This window comes from Fopius arisanus, unplaced genomic scaffold (assembly GCF_000806365.1).
Source record: "Fopius arisanus strain USDA-PBARC FA_bdor unplaced genomic scaffold, ASM80636v1 scaffold00002, whole genome shotgun sequence".
Classification (NCBI taxonomy): Eukaryota; Metazoa; Arthropoda; class Insecta; order Hymenoptera; family Braconidae; genus Fopius; species Fopius arisanus.
The window spans coordinates 1,110,768-1,133,510 of NW_011887741.1; the positions used below are offsets into that span (position 1 = coordinate 1,110,768).

General features: G+C 41.5%; 1 protein-coding gene across 7 annotated transcripts in view; it reads right to left on the bottom strand.

Moving 5' to 3' along the window:
- LOC105266300 (M-phase inducer phosphatase) overlaps nucleotides 1-22,743 on the bottom strand; it is a 38,844-nt gene that overhangs the window by 2,331 nt on the left and 13,770 nt on the right. For 5 of the 7 annotated variants that reach the window (XM_011304372.1, XM_011304347.1, XM_011304339.1 and 2 more), the window contains exon 4: nucleotides 278-470. In XM_011304372.1, the coding sequence (XP_011302674.1) occupies nucleotides 278-470 (193 nt within the window). Of the gene's footprint in view, nucleotides 1-277; nucleotides 471-826; nucleotides 952-1,452; nucleotides 1,663-22,743 lie in introns of those variants that run through there. The other 2 variants (XM_011304381.1, XM_011304390.1) reach the window with 2 other exon arrangements.

The window sequence follows — 22,743 nt, forward strand, 5'->3', positions numbered from 1 at the left end:
CAGGAAATAGCCGATAAAATCTCTTGATTCAACGGTCTAATGGAATCGTTATTTCAAGGTGAGGAATACATTATAGAAAATTCATTTGAATAGCTAATCCCAAATAATCGAAATCAGTAATGTATTCAAATCCGCAGCACCTGTCATACGTCTGATTTTCGGATTCCGAGTGAAATACGATTTTCATGAATTATTGAATTTTCAACGGAGTCTTTTGTCTAGTTTTTCCAGTTTTTCCTTTTTTCTCAAAAAATCAATGAATTCAATGCTTCTTTACCTTCAGTGGACTCGGTGACTGGTGGGTGCTGCAGAGTGCGCTTCCATTCTCTTTATTGATTAGCTGCAGTGGTGATCTCGGCTCAGGGCTGTTGAGGCGTCGCGACGCCATGCCAAGGAGCCGACGACCCCTCAATCGACTTTTTACCGTACCCTCTGGGGTACTCTTAATTTTGAAGACATTTTTGAACAACCTGAAACCCACAATTAAACACAAAAATTTAATTCCACTCTCTTTCATATTTTCTTTCTATCTCTCTAAAAAAATATACAAATAGTTTGTAAACATGAAAACGCGGAATGCAAACATAACCTCCAGGAATTTTTATGCTCCAGAGCATCCGGGGATAATATTCATTCTAAATCCATTTTCGTAATTACATTTATTCGGAAAAATATGCGATGAATTGATTATTTCATTTCAAAAATTTTTTGGAGTGGAGAAAACGAGGAATTTCTAAAAATCGAGCAGTAGGTCACGCATGTGTTTATTTCGCAAGAGTGCATGTTGTTCAATAAAAAGTGCTGTGGTAATGAATTTATTTTGTACCAATGGTCCAATTGGATCGATGGAGCATCGACTTTGATTTAATATCCGAGTTTTTAAGTTATGATCACGCACTTTTAGATTTTTTTATTCCATTCACATGAGGAGATTCACTTCCTCGATGGAGGTTGGCGCGCAACTGGAGTGAATGAAAATTTATAGTACAAGGTTATATCGATAGGTGGACGCGATATTTAATATTAAAACTGTTTTTAAAAATAAATCACCTAAAAATTCCCGAGACGTTCGTTCAAATTTAAAATATGTTTCTCCCAAAAAAATCGAACGAATGATTTTCAAAATAAATTTGACAATCCTCTACGGACTAATTAGTATTTTTAAATAAATTCCTGACATTAACTTTTAAATGAATAACGAAAAACCGGTAGAAAATGTGAAGGTAAATTGTAAATAAATTGATTCAAATTAGATTAATTCTATGTGAATTTTCTGCAATTCTCTACAAAAAAAAGTCGCAATTGCCTCCATCTCAAAAAAATATCGATATTCTCAGAGAACTGATCGAATGAATAATTTTCACGTGTGACTCCTGTCTATTCCCACCTTTCCTCGACAATAAAATAATTAGAGCTAACAATCACTTCACTTGAATTTGCAGAGATGCATACCTTGTACATTGACACACATCACAAGAATCCGTAACTGTTTCCCACAACATTCTGACTGATACGGTGGTATAAACAATAATGTCAAATAATTTCCAACAGGTTCACTAGAATTTTCGTATGCGAATTTGGAATTTATTGGATTTAATCAGTCGGGTTGAAAGATGTAAGGCCCCGGAATAGCCGATAACTCCGAGGTTGTCGTCTGGCAGAACACAAACTTGAGAATGCTGTCCTGTGGAGGGTTGCCAGGGTTCTTATAGAGTTATGCTCCCTGGTGGGGACTCGAATCCACCAATGAACGGGGCCCTGGGGTCCCGCGTAAATCTAAGGGCACCGAGAGAACTTCTCCCACTGTGGGGGGGCTCTGGTATTTTAACGGTGGGGGCCTACCGCTTTCAAATTCACCCTCTTTTATTCATTTTTTGTTTTCATATTTTTCATATTACCCAAAAAATTTCCCCATAAACATTTAAATAATTACCTCCCAGAATAAACCCTCTAAAATTCTAAAAAAGTAAAAAAAAAATAATCAAGAACTTACACGATACGATTTTTTCGCTATTTAAACATAAAGAATTCAAGTTGATTTCAATTTTTTTTTCTGTAATGTCATCGTCATGTAAAATGAATAAATGAGTAAATGAGTGGATGGAAATCTAGAGGAATCGGCGGCTCTTTCGGTTTAAAGGGACGAAATTAAAGGGCAGGCAAAATTCCTGAATTCCGGAGGCATTCTTCGTGTGAAAAATCTCCAGTCTGGTTATTATGCGGTTGACAAATGAATTATTCGAGTTTTTAAGCTACAGTTAAAGTTTAAGGATGATTTTTTAACGATATACGTGAAAGGGAAATTAATGAAGGGCCAAGATGGATGATTGTTGCCGAAGACTCAGCAAAGGAGTGCCCTCAGTTAGTTTGTTCATTCTTCTCAGAGTGCAGAGAGAGGCGCAGGTACCCCTGGAGTTTTGCCCAAGATATTTTACTGTATTCTTCTTTTATTTCTTCACTCGCCGCGGAGGTACATCCTTGTCGAGAAATCACAATGGTAACACACCTGATCGTTTCCTTGGAGAAAACACCCTCGCTTTTTTCCTTGAGCTTTTTCACACGGCAGGTACGAGGCGTGATTTTGACAAACTGAGGTGAACTCGGTATGTGGTGAGGATATTATGCACTCGTTTGCCGATTTTTCTTAAATAAATCGGAAACATCGACCGTTGGGAAATGACTCTCGGAATTTTCCTTTCTTTTTTAATAAAATTTCAGGCGTTACTGCCACCTCATACCCAAATTACTCAATTTCTCACTTCCTGACTTCACCATTCGCTCAAACAAAACTCACTGAACCGTCAATCACCAACCGACAGCTTTTTTTTCACTCTGTCGTCTGGTGAACGTCTGGAAGACGAATAATCACCGTGAAAATACCGAAGACGTGGTGCCATGTGTGTCAACTGTGTTAGACAAATGTGATGATTTTTCCATTTTCCCCTGTTGACGGAGCCTGGCGTCAATTTAAATTCAATTATTCAAGCCTCAACGTATTATTTTTATTTCTTTATCCCGGAGTTCACCCGGAGGGAGATGATAATTCGGGGCTAATAATAATAATAAACAATGAGAATCATCAAACGAGTCTTATGGTGATTTTACACGGGTGATGATTATGATGATTTTGTATATGTAATTGTCTGGTATTCAAATGTACTCGATTTTCATCGGGAAATTATTTTCTCATATTCACGATTTTCGAATGGACTCGAGGTACCCATGGACCCGTTTTACTGTTGGCGATCGGCGATCTTTTCCCGCCAAGTGGTGGACTCAACCGGTTTTCACCGCTCACGATTTTATTGAAGTGAATTATTATTTGCGGGACAACTGAACGATTGGCAGTAGTTTATGAAAATTCAGAGAGAGTAATTAATTCAGTGGCGAAGTGCTAACGCGAGATTACTGGAATCCAACATTTCTCTTAATTACCGATTTATTAATGGATTGACAACTATTAATTTCCGATGGGAATATCTAAACGCCATTTTTCCCCCGGAATTTAATTCACTGTAAAAAATATTTCTGTCGAGTAAATAATCTACATAAAATTCCCATTGAAATTCTCGTCTCATATTTTTAAGGCACCAGTCAATTTAATTGACGAAATATTTTGTTTTCCCAATGCAGAAGATGTGGGGGTGGATTTCTCAGGGAATTGTTTCAAATTATATTAATTCTGAAAAATTTCTAAAAATTAAAGAACGCGTGTTTTGGGGATATTTTGCGCATCTCAACGGCAAAATCATAAATTTCTCAATCGATACACCCAAATAAATAGCCTCCATCTGGCAATTGATGATCAAACACATCATGTCCTTCCTCAACCCCAAGATCCGAGGAAAATCGCACAGCAAGAGCCCCTCAGATGGTTATTGACTTAAACGAAATATGTCTAGGCGTTATAAGGTAGCATTTAGGTCTAGGTATCAGCTGTCGTTTGACTTTATCGCCCCTCGCTATTTCTTGGCCCGTGCTACCAAGACAGGGGGTATTCACAGTATGCAGTACTCATTGGAGGTTTCTTCACACCGAATTGCTCCATGAGTCACTCGAGGGGGTACCTAACTCCTACAATACAAATCCCTTTTAAAGCGGGAGAGGAGGGATGCACCCCCCTTCTTCGTTTTTTGCAATTGCCAGCCACGAGACGCACCCCCATTATTATTGCTTGTTTGATTTTTGCGAGTACTGGCTAGGTGCTCCATAAAAAAGGCCAATTGAATCTCAGGGGGGTTCGTGATCAAGGGGGAGGGGGTCCGAGTCAGCTGGAACTTCTTCGCGGCGAAAACTACAGCTGCACTTACGGTTATAAAGGGGGGAGGGAGGTTTGTCATGCCCTACCGCAAATTTTTTTTCCCAATTCATTTGGGCCTTTAAAATTGGGAGGAAAATATTGAATTAATAATCGAAATGATTTTTTTGGGGATTAATTAGAGCATATTCATTTGGAGAACAAATCATTACTTCCATTACACTGTAATTATTTGTATTTATTTATTGTTTATTGGGAGTGTTGATATCACTCTAGACTTGCATAAATCATATGACTTTATAATCATTATAGTCTTTGAAGGTGAATGATGTGTGACCAAAAAGTACTTGAAGTGGATTTCACTATCGAGATAAAATTTCCCCTTTACAATGCCCTCAATGTTCATAAATAGTTATTTTACGACTCAACCTGTGATTTCACGTCTTATTTTATTACATTTTATTATAGATTCTTTCGAGCGCAATGCCCCAAGGGTCTCCCAGGGTAATAAAACCGACGGACAAGGGGAAAGCGTCAGTAAAAATTTCATTGTCGATTTTCCTTGAATCTGTCAACCTGTCGGAGGTTTAAGAAGGAAAATAAGTGTGCCATGGATTTTGCAGAGGTTCGCACAACCGCTCAAGCCCAATCTTTGATTTGGGGTGACAGGGGGTGAGACGATGAGGGGGTGAGGGGGTAAAAAGGAGGGGGGGCGCAGATGGTTGGAACATAGGGGATTGGGTAACTATAGTGACGCGTGCCCCACGTCGTTGGGGTGTGCAGTTATACCGGTGGTTCACTACCCCCTTGCCATACCGGTAAAACCGGGGGGACTGGGGGAAAAAACACATGTGCATTTTAAATTGCTTTGCTGTGTGGGAGCGTACATGCATGCGCTACACATCATATGGTCAGGTACGAAGTGAATTGCAGGTAAATACTGTCAACTCCTACTCCCTGTTATTAATTCATTATCAGAATAATTCTAATAATATACACCTCAACCGTCTTAGTTAATTATTCAATTGTTGAGCGAATGAATAAATGAATAATTGAATCGGTAAACACCTCCTCCCTCTCCTCCCTCTCCTCCCCCTCCTCACCCTCTTGCCCTCCGAAAACTTAATTGTTTATTAAATAAAATAATAATAATAATAATAATTATTATTATTATTATTGGAAGGAAAAAATAAAAAATTGATAAAAAATCATAATAAGTTGAAATATGTCGTGGGAAAAAAATGTGTGTAATGCAATGTTTTGAGTTTGCGGTGTGAAAATCAAATTTGGGTAAAATAGAGTGTTTTTTGGATTAAATTGGGGTGATTTTGGATCTTGAGAAATATTTTCACAGTCTGCGGTTGTCCCCTGGAGTTGTCAATTTTTCACTGACCCAATGACACCCCTGAATTTTCAAAAAAAAAAATCTCTGGAGCCTCTCCTCCAAACGGATAATGATCATCTGTTACTCGGGGACACCTTCCCCACGTAAGAAGTTGCGTGGAGTATATACACAAGCGCACACCCCTCTGGATCTAGCCGTTTTTCGCCATTATTTTCGTTACCAGCCGCCGCAGATGCATCTCACCTTTTCCTCGTCCTCCTCGGGGTAATTCTGCGATATCCTCGCGCATCAGACCATTCCGAGGGTGAGACAGTCGGGGAAATGGCCAAATGAGGGAGAAAAAGGGAAAGGTGAGTGAAGGAGAAAAAGTTATGTGATCGAACCCCTCACGGCTGGATGGGTGGATTGATGATGACTGGGAGGGATAACGGCAGGGTCATGAAGTCCATGAACATCATGGGAAAAAATGCAGACCAGACTCACCACACGGCAAATAAATGCTTTTTTATGGATGTGGTGGAAGTCACCGTGAAAATGACATCTTTCTGGGGGTTAACTTCGAAGGGTTTCCCTCGAGATTAAAGGGTGTTGTAAATTTATCTTGAGAGGACTGATGGGGATGATCAATTTCTTGAAATCCGGTGTGAAAAAAATCCTGTGTTGACATTCCAATAAAAAAAAATTCATTCAACTGTCATTTATGATACATTCATTCTGGATCCAAGAGCAAAGATCGAAGAACCTCTGGCGAAATTAAATAGAACAATTTTATTGTTACAATTTTATTGTTACTTTTCGTTTCGATGTCTCCACAGGATTTTTGGGAATTTCTTGAAGGTATTTTTGAGTTTGAAAAAATGCAAGTCAATGTCTTGTCTCGACGTCTCCACAGGGTGAACGATAATCGGCATCCAGTGACTTTAAAAAATCAATGATACATTGATCCTCTAATTCGATCCCATGATCGGTAAACGAAAAAAAGGGTCTCTCTGGAGAAGAACGAATTACGAGGACCGGTGTGTCTTGCCGTTTAGGGGATTGGCAGAGGAACCCACCAAGGGTGAAATCTTTTTTTTTCTTCCTCGGGGGGGAAGAACATCCATATGTTACAGTATTATAAGAAAGCTCGTAGCTCGTGCCACGAGAAAAATCGCGGGCAGATGGGTCTAATATAACTGAAACCCTAAATGTCGCAATGTGTGTTGCCATCGGTTACACACTAGCTCTATTTTCTTGGCCTTGACCATTAACCGAAACTCCATATATCGTCCATCCCTGACCATCCCCTGTCCCCATCAGGTATAAACGTGAAATTGTCCGAAGGCCAACCCTTCGTCGCTTACAATCGACATCGACATGGAAAAAACATTTTAGATTCCACCACTCGCTAATTGCATAATTTTCCCCATGAAAGAGCGAATTGTTGGGACCTAAGTCCCACAGACTGCATAATATCGTCCCAGCATAGGATTTTTAAACCCATGAATGAGACTTCATTTAGAGGAATATTTCTATGCACCGGTGGACATATTTTAATTATTTACCGAGTGGAATAAAAATGAAAAAAATATTTTAAACTGCGGGGAAAAATCATGACTTTCAATCTATTCAAAAAGAATTTAAGATTTGATGAATTGAATATTGAACCCGCGTTCCCTTGAGTCCTTCGAGAGGAGGAGTCAACAACTACCAGTGCCATTTTGCCCCGGTATTAGACTTAAGGAGAATTCAGGACACTTGACGCCATTGTGTCGGGTAAAATGACACGAAAACTTCCGGGAAGTGGAAACCTGCGATTTTCGCATGTAAATCGGTGTCCGGATGCCACCCGCAGTGCCACTGATTCATTTTTCTCCTTAGGCACGTGCGACCATTTTATTGCCGTGATTAGTGACAGTTCGTCCTTTTGTCAATGGGAAAATATTGTTTATTACCGTAACAGTAATGAGTAAGTGTGACACATCTCTACCTGTGCTCCCGCACGTACCCAAATGGGAGCGCTCTCGTTTCGAACAATAAAGCCACTTGGAAGTGTCAAATAATCGTTGAGATAATCCCCGAGACAATGATCCTCAGACAATGAGCTAAACCATACTTGTTTGCCAGTGACATGAAACGAGAGATCATAAAATATTTCCAATAATTGTTCGAGTTCTTGTTACTCTCACCCCAGTTGATGCTCATAAAATCGGTAGATTATCCACGTGACTCGAGGTAAAATCGTGTTTTACAACCTGGAAATGTTTTCATCAGGCATTGATGCCCACTGGGCTGTTAAAAATCTTCCCCGGGAAGATCCTTAGAGGGGGAAAAAAATTGGAAAAATTCCGTGTGAGTAATCGAGTGCTTTATGGGGCATGAGACGTTAAGACTAATTTGACTATTGAATGCTCGATATTGAATTACTCTCAATATTTCTTCTATCTCCGATTGATCCGATCGTTACTTATGATCTGTACATGCCCATCGGCTTTGAGGCACTCGTTTTCAGTTTTTCTCGAGTGCCCCAACCCCCGAGTGGCGCATTGTGTTGGGTCAATGCAGGAGCTGGGGTTGACGAATTCGATGTGGGTGAAAACCCGCCACGTGCCACAGTCCCAACAGGAAAATTCTACATTGAGTACGTAACAGCTGTATAAAATTCTAGAAAAACTCCATAAGTTATTTAGTCAATTCCTCCATTCATCATTCAACAATTATCCATTTTTCCGTAATTTTTCCGTAATTTTTCCGTAATTTTTTCCGCAATTTTTCCGCAATTTTCCCGCAATTTTTCCACTTAAAATGTGTCTCGCAGAATTTTGCCAAATTTCGCAAAGTCCTAATTCCTTACAATTATTACCGATCTATCGACGATTTTTCCCAAATTAACTCACTCATCCCGGGACAATTAACGCCGGCATAATTTTCCGAATTTACGGCTTGGCCTCTGCCCATCGATTTCATAACCATTCGCACCCCTTTATTCCGTTGTCGATTATTCAGGGAGTGCACCCTTGAACATCTGCGCACCCGTATGACCCATAGGGCTTTGCATTAAACAATACAAATAGGATAGCCCATAGTCGAGGCACGCGCTGTGTACTTTCGTGTACTATCGTTTGGACTGTATGGGGGCGTCATATATCCCCCCCTCATACCCCCTCACCACCCCTCGCCGCCCACAAAACCAATGAAATCGAGAGCAAACGGGTATTGATATCATAACGGTCGGGAACTGTTTTTCGTGACTAGGGATTTTTGGAAATTCCCATTGGGACAGATGGACAAGCGGAATAATCACTCTTTCATTCATTGATGAGGCTTTTCTCTTCTCAAAGGGTTTTCCTTGGGAATGGTCAATGGGGAGAGGGGGGAGGGGCCCCGGAGGATTTTCGCGATCTTTATGAAAGGGTGAGGGACTCTTTTGAGACGGCACGGGCTGCGTTCTGGACATTTTCTAAGATTGAAAATCTTATTCTCGTTCGACACCTGTTTTTTTTTTTTCTTTCTTTTCTTCGGGGTATCGCGTTGTTCTCGGGGGTTCACCGGATAAATAGAGTATGGGGGAAGGGGTGCACGCGGTTTCGGGGATTTTTTTCTTCGGAAGAGCAAATGCCTATTTTTCACGGGTTCGGTGACCCTCGTGGGTACTTCAAATTCTCGGGAGGCTGTCAGCCGAGGAAATGTATTTATTTATTTTGGATTGTTCATCTGTGGTTGTTTTTTTAATCGTTTTAATTTATCAGTGAAGAGCCTGAAAAAATAGTCAAAGGGAAAAATAATCTGGGGCCCGCCATTACGTGACTTTTCGGTACATTTTGTCGAAATTTTTCTCTCGGTGAATTTCGCGGACACTCAATTTTTTTTTTTTTTTTTCTTGTGAATGGAGACCATTTGCAGGATAAATGGGTGATCGAGTCTCGGGGATGCTTTTGCCACTGGTTGTATTTTGCGACACGAATTGAGGTGCCGCCGGTAGCTCCCAAAAATCGCATTGAATATGGAAAAAGAGGAGTTGAAGAGGGGGAGGGAATGTACACTGGGTACGTGACCGAGTGAACGAGCCTTTTTCAGCGAAAAAGAAAAAAAAAAGAAAAAAGTGGAGAAATAATTTTAAAACCGAGCTCCAAGATCCTGGAGATTATTCTTTTGAGACCCGTCACGTTTCAGAAAAAGAAGAAATAGATTATTGAGCTTTGATATTGTCCGAAAGAAATTATTTCATATAGACGTTGCGTGAAGTGTAATCCCTCTATTCCTGGAGTTGAGAAAAATTCAAGCGAAGATCCTCGTGTGAAAATTAGGGAAAGTATTAAGAAAAAATCTCAAGATATTTTTGCCGGTGACATCTCACTCTGGGGAGAGCTCTTGAATTCTGGAAAAACCCGAATGCATCCAGAACTCTTGATTAATTGATGATGAGAGCATCCAGTGACGGATAGAATAAAAATTTGACTCGTTGAGATAAAATTGCAGTGGGCAGAATCTCATAGCGATCCTCTGGGCCCCTCGTCGATGTTCCCAGGCCCCGGTCTCGGTGTCGACGCACCTCTCCCACCGGGAATTTAAATCTCAACCGTCGGTTTGAAAAACCAGAGTGGGAGAAACAGCGATGCGAGGAGTTTGTGTTTGTAAACACAATCCCCAGGTGAAGTCGCGGATATTTCCGATGATCATGGCACAACCAATTATCCGGTGCATTGCCCCTTGAGATTTGATTCCCGAGTTATTTTCCTTATTTTTTTTTTTCTCCACCCTTTGCCGAAACCGCAGCCGCAAATTAGTTATGGCTTCTAGACCCGCAATCAGTTACAGTCATTCCACACTCCTCCAGATGAGAAAGATATTTTACAGATAAAGAGAGCAATTCGACGAGATTTTTTTATAAATTACAGTCCCACTCACATATTCCTCACTCTCCACGGATTCTCTCCACGATTCAAAGAGTTAACGCATTTCAAATAGATAAGCGTTATCACTGGAAAATATAAATTCCCGACTGACTCGGCTGTAATCAGTCCCTCGAGACGCATTGCTCTATTTAAACATGATTATGTTCCGGGATAATACAACATCGCTTTTATTTATCTCAATTTTTCCACCGGAAATGGTGAAAAGCGATCCGACTGAAAGCACCTACACACGTGAGAGGTGGATTAAGATTCCACCGGCATTCGAGGATTATACCTGGCGATTTACGGAGAATTCCTGGGGAATAAAGGGTGGGGATAGTCCCTAGCCGTTAGATTTGGCTAAACAACAACGGAATAACAATATCAGCGCACAGTGGATTTTAACTCGCACCCGTTCACTCCTCCTTATTCGATTCCCTTTTTCGCAGTATATATTTTTTTTTCATCCACGTTCTGGTTATCAACGGCCGGAAGGGTGTGGCGGAAAGTAGTCAGAGCGAAACGCTCGAGGGAAGGACAGGCCGAAACGTTTGGCCAATTTTATGGAGAAAAATAAATAAAGAAGAAAAAAAAGCGGGGAACACTGTTAAAGTGGTGGCGAAAAAAAAAAAATGGAGAACCACTTCGGAGCACTCTGTGTGGTACTCGCGGTATCTCGAAGGTTTTCAGCGCGATAATTGCGCAATTTTTTACGTACATGCGATGGAATACTCACAAACCCTCGTCTGTGAAATAATTCATCAGTCCGAGATATTTATCAATAAATGTACTATTTTCTCGTTATTTTATTCGATAAAGGAGGGTGAAGTGAGGGTCGTGTTGCACAGTGGAAAATAATGGGAATAATTGAATGAAAAATAATGGAATTCTCTTTACAAAGAATTTGGGGAACCTGCGATGCAATCGTGTTTTTGCGGTCAAACGAATGCACACATAACATAACGAGAAAGCATCCAGTGGACCCTCGGCCATTGTGACCCTCTCGCAGAAGAGGGAACCACCCTCACATTTAAAAGCTACACATATACGCGTGTCCTCATCTCTCTTTGGATTTTTCTCTCCCTCTGGAGCCGAGCTCTGGGTCCCCGCGGCGACTTGGCGGCTAAGGGCGCCGACTCTCGGGCGGTCCCCCCCCTCTGTAACCCCCCCCCCCCTTTGGGCCTCAAACCCCCCACCATTCCCTCCACAGGGCTTTTAAATTCCTACGGTGTAAACACACCTCACGGATCTCAGCACCAATACAATCGACAAAGGAAAACACCAGACGAGATCTAGAAAATTTCAGTACGATAATAATCCAGCGGATTCGCCTCATTTTCTCCGCTAGTTTTTCCACCATTTTCCGCTATTTCTCTCGTACAGATTTACAATGGAATTGGGAAGAATTCATCGTGATCTTAATACAAATGAATTTCTAGAGATTATTGTTCGGCGATGAGTTGACGAATTTAAAAAAAAAAGTGCGGAACAGAATTAGTTAATAATTCACTCGAAGAAATAAAAATATTTCTTTAATTCAAAATTAATTCAGAATTGAATGAAACTGAATTTCGAGGAGAAGGGGAAGGGGTGAAGAGAGGAAGGCAGGGGAGGGAGGGATTATTGCAAGATTATGGAAAATGAATTTATTCCTTTGAAGTAGGAGGGTCAAGGTCACGTTGTTCGTTCCATCAATCTCAATAATTATCTATAGATAACATTCCCCAAGCCTCGAGCCAACTGTCAACATCTCAACCCATGAGAAATGTGACGTAACCCATCTACACCAGGAAAAACCAGTTTAAGAAATCACAATTCAATCCTGTCCCACATCCGTATGTCAGGGAGGTATCACTAAGTTCGTCCATATCTATCCTTCTGTAATATAAAATATTTGCCAATGTGAACCGCTGAAAATTCAACAGGAGAGACGCAGTAGCGGTACATTAACCGTCTCTGCGAGTCCTCTTGGAATTTCTTTCTGTTCCATTCTCTTCCCGCCTCTTTGGAGTGATCCCGGGGTCTCTTCTAACCGACGCCAATCCACCCATGGTACCCTCTCTTCCTCATCTTCCTCATCTTCCTCATCTTGCTTCTCTTCCTCCTCTTCCTCCTCCTCCTCTCCCTCCTCTGCCTCTTCTCCCTCCTCTCCCTCCTCTCCCTCCCTCATTCCTCCCGCCCTCTCACACCCCTCACCCCATCGGAACACCCTGGAATGCAATTTTTCATGCACCACAACAATAATCCCGATAAACCCCACACATCATCGATTAGTGATAATTAATGAACTCGCGGTGCTTATATGATTCGGCATCTATTTCGATTTCGATGACAAAACTATTAAATAGGAAATAGTACCGAGCAGTCCGAGGAATTGTGCATGAGAAAACAGGGGAAGGAAGTGTATGTGCACTTGCTGCATATGGTTATACGTTACGCAGGTGTAATTGTACGGAAAACCTGCGGAAGGTGAGCGCTGATGCTTGACACCCATTTCGAGGTGGACTCTCAATCCTAACGCCTAAGTTCCTAACGATCCACCGGAATACCGATTGATCCAACTGACGATTAATAACACATCCACACCGATTAGTTCTGGAGATCTGTGTGAAAAAATAAAATATCGAGGAAGAGGATAAAGTCCGTTGCAGCCTCTCAGGGTGCGTGAAAACCCTTAATTGGAGGGAGGAGATCATCGTGGGATGAAATTAAAAAAATAACCCCTACTCATAGGGCCCCTGGTCCCTCGGTCCCATTTTCACCTTTTCCTCTTAGTTCTATTGCCGAATTATTTCTTGCCAATTGAATTATCAAGTTGGATTAGATGGGAATGTTTAGGCTCTCATTATCTGAGATAGGACTGGCGGAATTATTTGAAACTGGCCGTCTGGTTCTCAGCGATAAGCCCCCGGGGATCTATCGCTCGTTTTTTTCTTTCACTCGTCGCAAAGTTTGTGGCAAAAGAGAAAGAGGAGAAAAAAAAGTGGAAAGGAGAGATGGAGACTGAAACCCCCGCGTCGAGAGAAACCGTTGCTGTTGCGAGGCAGAACCACAGCGCCACATCCAAGATACGGCAAGAGGAGAGTCGAGTTGTCACGGGATTTATATGGGAGATGGGTTGGTCGACAAGTCTGGAGATACATGTGGAGAGAAAGAGATGAGGGAGATGAGAAGGGAGTATTTACGGTGGAAGAGAGATGAGTTGCGTAATTTCCAACCGTCGTGCCAGCAAACTTTTTTCTTCACGTTAAAAAATCTATTTCAAAATCCTAAACGTCAATGTCCGATTAATTTTCCATTAATTTCCCATCAATTTTCCATCGATTTCCCATCAATTACCCCATGCCAAAACTCTCCATTCTTTAAAATTAATTAGCTCTTCATTATTTCAATGGAAATTATCACTTTACTATTGGAAATAATTATTTTTTCATTGCATTGCACATTTCATTTTAGGTGAATTATTATTTAAATTTGGAAATGTTTTGTTATTGGGATGGTAATATTTTAAGGTTGAACTGAACGGCTTTTGCTGCCATAAAGTTTCGGCCCATTAAAGACTAATAAAAATTTGTAAGAAACAGCGTGTTTTGAAAAATCCGTTGGAGAGTGAGTCGTCACGATTTCGTGAGAATAATTTCCTCGAAACTATTAGTCAGTAAACAGAGCAATTGTGGTCTGGAAATGCGTTTAAACGGATCAAGAAGGTTTACGATGTATTTCACCCGTATGCCCTCACACGTTCATTTTAAAATGTCATTTACCACTTGACAAGAATTCCGTGTTACATTAACAAAATTCCATGTTACATCTTGTAAAGAAATAAGAGGGAACACAGGCCCTCGTTCGCTCAGAAAAAATCACTAATTACTTTTCCTCAATTTCAGTGTTACACGTGTCCCCGGGTATTAAAAGAGCAATGAGTTATTAAATTTGAAATTTTCAATCATGATTTTGATAATTAATTTCAAAATACGCGGTAAACTGTCATTGAAAGCTCTTTAAGATCACAGAGGGTGTGATCGTGGGGGTGTACCCGAATTTAAAAATAAATGAACTTTCAGCGCAAAAGCGCTATTTCCCTCTGAGCATGCGCAACTGCGCACATGAGGGACCTAATTTTCATTAAAAGCGAATGCGATCTCGATTTCACTTGTGCTCCCACTGGGGTAAAAACACGGCATGTCTCTTTCACAAAATACCCCCGTAAAGAAAAAAGGTGGCCCCAGGGTGTTGTGAGGTCCTCGATTGTAAGAAATTGAAAGAGAACGAAAAGTAAAACGAAATTCTCTTTAAGCGGATGCACGCACCGACGGCTCCTTTTACGTTGGATAAATTTTATAACTCAACATTTTCACCTCTCCTCACCTGTCTCCTTCCGGCATTCCCCACCTCTCTGACCTCTTTCTGAGAATCTAATTGAAGACGATGATTTTTTTGTTGAGGGTGTATTGTTCCACTCCAGGTTATTTCTCTCATTCATCCCATCAGGAGAATTAGCAAGGACTCTTCCTGCTTGATCGAGCCCAAAGGAGATTTCATAATTGACTCATGGTATCCCCCTATAGAGATGATGATGACGATGATGATGAGGATGATGAGGATGATGAGGATGATGATGATGAGTGGAGGACATCAAGTAGTCGTTGAGAAGTCCAAGATGAAGAGGATTCTTATTTGTTTTTCCATGGGCCCACCGGGCTCGAGGGGTAGGTGTATACCGTCAAGACCCACCAGCCAGATTTTCCAAAATCCAGTGTCAAGTGCTGTTGGTGCTGAGTGTTGTCTATAGCCTTCCTGGAAGCTGTCCCATTCTCCTGTATCCCCTCTCTCATCACCACGAGGAATGTCCATTTGAAAAACCGAAAAATGGCCGGATGTTCAATTGTCTCTGGTGTTCGCAAGTGCTCACACTTGTTGCCAAGACAGAAAACCGGCCAAGTTATCGTCTAACGGACCCTCCACCAACCAACCAGGCAATAAGTCTAGACGAGAATTTCTTTGTGCGAATAGATGTTGAGGAAATACGAGAAGGATTCGACCATTTGCTGAGTGACCAGTGAAAAAAATATCTTGGGGCTTCTATTCATTATTTTCTTTATCCCTCATCCTCTCAGATGTTACCGACTTCAATTCGTTGGTCAATTGTTTATTATAATATCGCGGTTATTTTTGGCGGGAAATAGGTAATGGAGGTGAGGGATGGATGAGAGTCCCTGGGTAGGACCGGTTTTCTCTTAACCATCGATATATCCCTGGGATACCCGTTGAGACTGTTAACACATCTACATGAGATTCCTCCAGGGCTGTTTTTGGAATCACAACCGTGTCCACCCTTTTATCAAGTAATTTGGCCCCCGGAGGGAAAAAATTGGGATGAACCCGAAGAAGGCTGAGTGATTTCTCACATCATTTTCGGTATTTTCTGGGGTGGGACCACTCTACATTAACGATCCCTTGATTTTCATCCAATCCCTGTTGAATTTTTTCAATGACGAGGCACAATTGTCCAATGACGCCATTAATTTTAGCCCTCGTTATTCATTTTCAGAAATAGCTGGTCATTATTGGTTCGTCCAGTTTAATTGCAATCGGCTTTTCTCGCGCAATTACTTAACAAGTGAAATGAATGCTCGAGGCCGCTTGCATTTTCCCAGAATATTGGAAAGTCGAGGCTAATGATGATGGATCTGACACCTAGTTGAATCCACGAGGCGTATCCGTGTCCAACGATAAATAAAAGCAAGCCGCAAAAAAACCCTCGTCATTAGGCACCTTTTTGGTTGAAAAATTTGGTGTAACAACCGAGCTAGTTATCCCTGGTAACGCCAGGTTAATTCATTGAGTTTTTCGCGCTTTCCCTTTCGGCATTTTTTTTTTCTCTCATTCTCATGGAAAAATCAGCTGACAGAGTGCTCCCAGCTCAGCTGACCGGGAGAACCGAAAAATCCCTCTGTATACAGTGAAGACTTGTCGGCAGAGGCAAACAAGGGAACGGCCATTTTTAAAGGCCGATTTAAAGGCCCACGGAATCTCTGTATCTCTGTTTTTTTTTTTCTCGTTGGGACCTGGGGGGAAACCAGCGTGCTGAATCCATTGTTGCTCTCTCACTCGGTCTCATGGGCTTTTTGCCCAACGTGGGGGTTAACATGAGGGACTGAAGGCTACTGAGAAAAGGCCCATAAAAACTTGATCTCACGCGGTGCCGCTCCCACACTCGTCTTTCTCCTCGACGACTGCATATTTTTTTTTTTTTTCACACATTGTCTGCGAAAAATTCAATTATCGGGAAAATGCACGTGCCCACGAGCGCCTCGACAATGGATTCTAGTCTCTTGGTTAATTATTCGAGGTCTTTTTGTTCGCTTTTAACGCTTTTTGAAGGGGAGACCTTGATCTTTGGTTTAGTGTGATGACACGCCTTTTTACCCTCCCTCTGTATTCGCTAATGGCTAGGTACTCTCAAAACCACCCACGACACGAATTTACTGATGAAGAATAAATCCATTGGATATTTTATTTTTATTTGAATGAAATTTGAATTGTTTTTGCGATATCCATTATTTTGGGGGAGATAAGGGGATTTTAATTGGAGGGTTGAGTCCTCCAGGCGAATATTAAATCCTGAATTATGATAAATATTGTACGAGGATGTCAACCTGTTTGCCCATTGAGTTAAACGGTTGTGGCTCGGTCGGCAGCTTAATCTTTTCCCAGGCCTTTGAGATGTGTATGCATTAGTCCTGAGGAAGCCCTAAAGCACCAAGATCTCATCCCCGTGGATGGGTAAACACATTCCTCAATTCCTCATTTTCCCAAGGTACATCGCGAAATCGAGAAAAATGGGGGATTTTTTTGTGATCGGAAAGTGTCAGTGGAGCGGAGTGAAAATACAATGAAATATATGGTATTTCATTCATTCCTCACAACAATGAACATTCCAGAGTGGAGTCAATTTTCCTGAATCAATGTAGAGCACCGTGGAATCTCGTGTCTTTTTGACCGCTAAAGTGAAAATGTTATTCATGCCACTTGTGGCGAAAAAGAGCCAATGGAGGAGAGAAGGACGAGGAGAAAGACGTTTAGTTCTCAAATTTATCTCCACCGAGTTGAAATGGGCCTTTTCTGATTGTGGCCATCTCTCTCGATGAAAAATCGCCATACCACCTTGGAAACCAAGTGAGAGGGCAACTTCTTTGGCCTTGTCTTTGCCAGGGGGCAAAAAGCCCTTGTGATCGGCGGATCGAAGCAGGATGAAAAACGTCTTGAGGAGAGAATGGAGCAGGTTATATCCACTCCTGTACGAGGGTGAATGCAGGTAGAGGGTACAGGTACCACACAAAGTGGCCATCGTCTTCCCACACTGAAATGGATAGAGAGGAAGGAATCAGGGGAGAAAAAAATGTCTTTTTTCCGTTGATCTGGCGTTGAGATTGAAATCGCCAAGACACCCCTCCCTCTGGTCCAGGACATTCCTCCTTTTCCTATTTATGACATTTTCATTGAAAATTCAGAGCAAGTTCCGCCTTCTTCCTCATCATCCTCTTCATCCTGACTTCTCAAGGAAATCAAGTGGACCTTGAAGAATGAGAGAAAAATTGTCCATTTTCAAATTCAGTTGGGACTGTTTTTTAAACTCGAGTCCTGGAATTCATCAATGGCGGGAGTTATGTGTCCCTCTCTTTGGTTTGTTCTGGTGGGTTTTTGTGGTGATTTTACGATCAGCTGAGCGGCCGGATGTTTTTGGCGGGAAGGTTTGGCGGTCAAGCCGGGGACCGGTTGCCAACTTGGGCCCAATGAGAATAAAGAGAATAAAGAGAATCAACAGAATGAGAATGAGAGGTGGGGGAATCTCTGTGTTAGAACACAACACCAGAGACATGGATATAACGTCTTTGGGATTCTTGGAACGTCTCGGTGATTTGCATTCACGTGAGACAATCCTAACGCATACCAACACGAGTGTTAAACACCTCACGGAGTGATTTTTTCCATTTGGGTTTTTCAAGCTTCTATTATCTTTTTTTTTTTATTGCTGACCCTAGCCGCCCTTTATGGAGCATATCTCTCAGGTGTTGTCCAGGAAAATCTCGGACAGGAAGATGTACATCATTCGGCAACTATTATTTTCAGGGATTCTACTATTTTGAAGTGGTGAACCTCGGGTTATTGATGATGGTCAGGGCTAGGGTGTGATGAAGTGGAGGAATTTTGATTACAGAGGTGGAATTTTTTGGGTGAAGGTATGGGCAAAGGGAGATGAAGTTTTTTTCCTGTCGGTTTCTCTGTCTCAAGCACAAATTTAGGGTTGATAGTTCTAGGAACCATGAAGTGGTGAGATTTCAGGCAGGAAGACACGATTATGATCTCAATCTACGATTTTTAAAAAATCACGCCCTTCTTTTGAGGTTTCCCCGAGTTTTCTGATTCCCTTCCATTTTTACTCTTAACTTTCGGCAATAAAATTCTGGACATCTGCACACGCGATATCTTATCACCACCGCGATAAATTCCCTCGACCTTCCAAATGCGGAAGTGAGAGATCAGTGGAATCAGCTGTAGCTGTATGTTCAACTTATCTCGCAATTCCTTGAACTCGTGAAAAACCGTCCATTTTTTTATCATCATGGTAATCGAGGATTTAATTCATGATTTAGTCGAAATTATTCGATCGCAAGAGAATTGAAAACAATATTGGAGGAAATCCAGGTCAAGTATTTTTCAAAGTCACAGCGGTAGTCCGGCCCTTGTTTTCCCAGAGCAAAAATCTTCTCATGACCAAATACCTTTTCTTTGCTTTTGTTTCTCCTACTGCCCATCAGCCCGACCATTTATTTGTCTAGAGCCCCTCTTAGTTATACAATTCACCGACTAATCAGGCGTGGACCACTGGTAAACAAGAAGAAAAAATAATAATTTTCCTTTGCTACTGCGAAAATATAAATGACAAAACTGCACATTGAGAAAACAAATCCCTTTCCACAAAAATATTTGCTAACGTCAAAAAAGTATTTGGCAAATGAGAATTTTCCTCTCAATGCATTCCAACATCTGATAAAGAACTAGACAACGAGTCTGACGAGAAAAAATCTTGACAAGTCATTAACTGGGATGTTAATTGGTACCTGGGAATTTGAAAAGTGGTGGAAAATCACGAGACCGAGGAGATAATAGGGTGGATAAATATAACGATCGTGGAGAGGGCTGGAATATACGACTGACTTGAGGGTCTGCATCAATAACGGCGCCAGGAAAGCTTTAACAGTCATCTAGGACCAGACCAGCCCCAAGAGATCCTGCGTGTGGGTTCTCCTACGGGTACAACAATATGAGATCGTTCTAAAAACAGTGAAGTGGCCAGGGAAAATAAAACGGCTGTAAATGAAGCGAGAAACTTAAGATGCCACGACGTGGGGGATGAAGTTGCGCCCGGATCCCACATCCTCAACATTTAGGGGATATTTAATAGCCGGTTTTGATACACGAGAGCCAGACAGATCTGTTCTGGATCACTTTCCCAATAATACCGAGATTATAAAATTCACTGAGGGGTTCAATTACTTGACCATTTTTTTCCATTATTTGCAATTTCAAGAAAGACGATACAGTAAATCCTGGGAGATATAAAAACAGTTCCAAATGATGAGAGATGAGTAACCGTAAGGTTAATCTGAGCGATGGTCAAGGAAAAACAGAATAGAAAAAAGGTAGTGGTTCAAGTAGTAGTGGAAATATTCGAGGGTCTCAACAACGCCGACAAGAAGAAGCCAAGTCATCACATATCTGTCATATCATCTATCTTCCCTCAAGCTTCATCTCGTATTTCCCCAACTTGGAAAAATATTTCGTTTAACCAACACTTGGGTTGCACCGGGATGTTCCTCAGGGTCGTCTGTTTACTCGTATAATCGATTCACTCTGAGGAGTATAAAACTTTCTTCGCGATGTGAAATACATCTGGTTGCACTTGCTCACCGAGTATTTCAGATTCACCGGTACATTTGAAAAACAAGGCCCATTGAGGAGTAGTAGGGGAAGAGGTTTTCACACACACATACACATCGTTCAATACATGCTCTCCTCCTCAAGGTGGGGGTCCTTGGGTCGAGTTGCTTCATTTTTTAACGGTCACGGCTGGTACACGATTATCATGGCGAAAGGATGAGACGGTTTGCGTGGTGGTGTGTACGAACGGATTGTTAAATTAAAGAGCGGATAAGTATAATTTTAGCTGGGTTTTAAAAAAAATGGAGAAAAAGGTGTAGGCCGTGGGCATTCAACTGATTCTCGAGCAATTTCGTCCTGATGGGGTGACATGTCAATCGATTAGTGTGAGCTCTAACGCGTGGACCAGTGGTTGAAAAAAAAAGAACCCTTTGAGTACCAAATTCCCGTGGGTAACTGAACATCTAAACAATGTAGTCTATACTCGTGGACATAGCCCTCGGGCTTGAGCACATGGGTACATGGGATAGAGACCGTATATACTGGGTTTTGGGTACAAAAGAGAACCGGCGGAGGCGCGTAAAAACGTTGGAGACCGTCCTGAGAAGGTATTGCTCTTGGGAAAATCGAAATATCTCTTTCTCTAGAGCAAACCCTTTACACCAATCGTTGGCCCGGAATGTTTTTGTCGGTTCTATCCCTTTTTTCGAGAACTCGGAATCAAGCAGGGATTACAAGAGAATTCTTGATGGAATACATGATTCTCGAGGTTTTGCCAAAGGTATTACGATGATGGATGATTTTAAGATGAACCGTCAATTTTCTTGAGAATCTTTCACGAGAAAATCACCTGCAGATAAGACGTGCCGAGGACATTGGCAATTATTTATCACGAAACGGTGTTTTCAAATTTATTATTAAACATGTGAAATAAAAATTGCGGAAATGAAATATTTGAAGAAATGATATTCTTTGGAAAATAAAAATTGTGAAGCAACGGATTTTCCCACATCCAAGAAGAACCGAAAAATTCAATAATTGAACTCCTTTCCTTTATTCCCGTAATCACCTGACAATCTAACCCCGAAAATCCCAATAAACCGTCAAAAAATATTGTTAATGTGTACTCGAGGATCATGTCAGTTTCCCACGTCGTAGGTGGTGGCTGTATTATTGTCCCGTGCCTAGAATTTCACGTGAACAATAAAAGAGATCGGCAAACTGTAAATCCACGATGTATTCACACAGTGTACGTGCCACAGTGGCTTTCGATGTATATCCCTTATTCCATTTACATTGGAGTACCAGAATGGTGGCCTTTAAATACCTAAAGCATTTTTCCGGGGATAAATATGAGACCAAGAGGGGATGCAGAGAAGCCGCCAACGGACCTCCCTTGTCGACAAGTTTCTCAACTTTCGAGACATTCTCAGTTCATCTCTCTCTCACCACTACATCTCTAGTTCATTCATTCAACAACTCTTGGTTTTCATTCATAGAATTCCGTTCTACTACGCCTCTCTCTTTCCAACTCCTCTATCCTCTTCTCCCCAACAGTCGTAACAACAACTACGAAAGAGATGTTAATTATCGCAATCGTCTCACTGATTAAGACTTATCGATTTAATCACCCGATTGTTCCACTTGAAGAAAAAAAAAACACGTAACGAATCAATTGGAACAACTCCCCCAAAGCCATCATTCGAGAACTAATTCTCCTCCCCTAAGATCCTGATAAATCATCGCCAGGAATTTGAAGATGATTGCCGATCAGTTGAAAAAATATGCTAATGCCCGGAAAAATTGAACCCAATGTTTTCCTTGGACCTCATACGTCGACAATTTCTTAAATGATTGCACTTCCGTTAATGGCCCCCGCGTTTTCTCAACATTTTGACTTATTCTCTCCATCGGCCCTCGGCAATCAGTCCTATCTAGAATCAGACCTCCAAATCTTGGCAACACGCAACTATTTGATCGTTAGGACACTCCCGGGCGAGTTTCTCAGGACTATCCGTTACATTTTCAAAGGCCCAAGGATAGAAAAAAGCAACATGAGAGAAAAAAAAATAAAGAAAGGGAGTGAGAGATGAAAGAAAAGAAAAAGATTCCAATGTATAATCATGGTGCGAAAGGTTGGCCGCCTGGGGTTGGACACTCCGAGCTGGATAAATTGGTTTCTACTCGAGGGTGGCCCTTGGTATGTCCTCCAGAGAGTCAAGGCAACTACTGCCCTGACAAACAGCTATATTACCTTCCAAAAGAATCACCGAAAAGTGCTTTTAAATAAGAAAATGAGAGAATGAAAATTTGCAATTGCA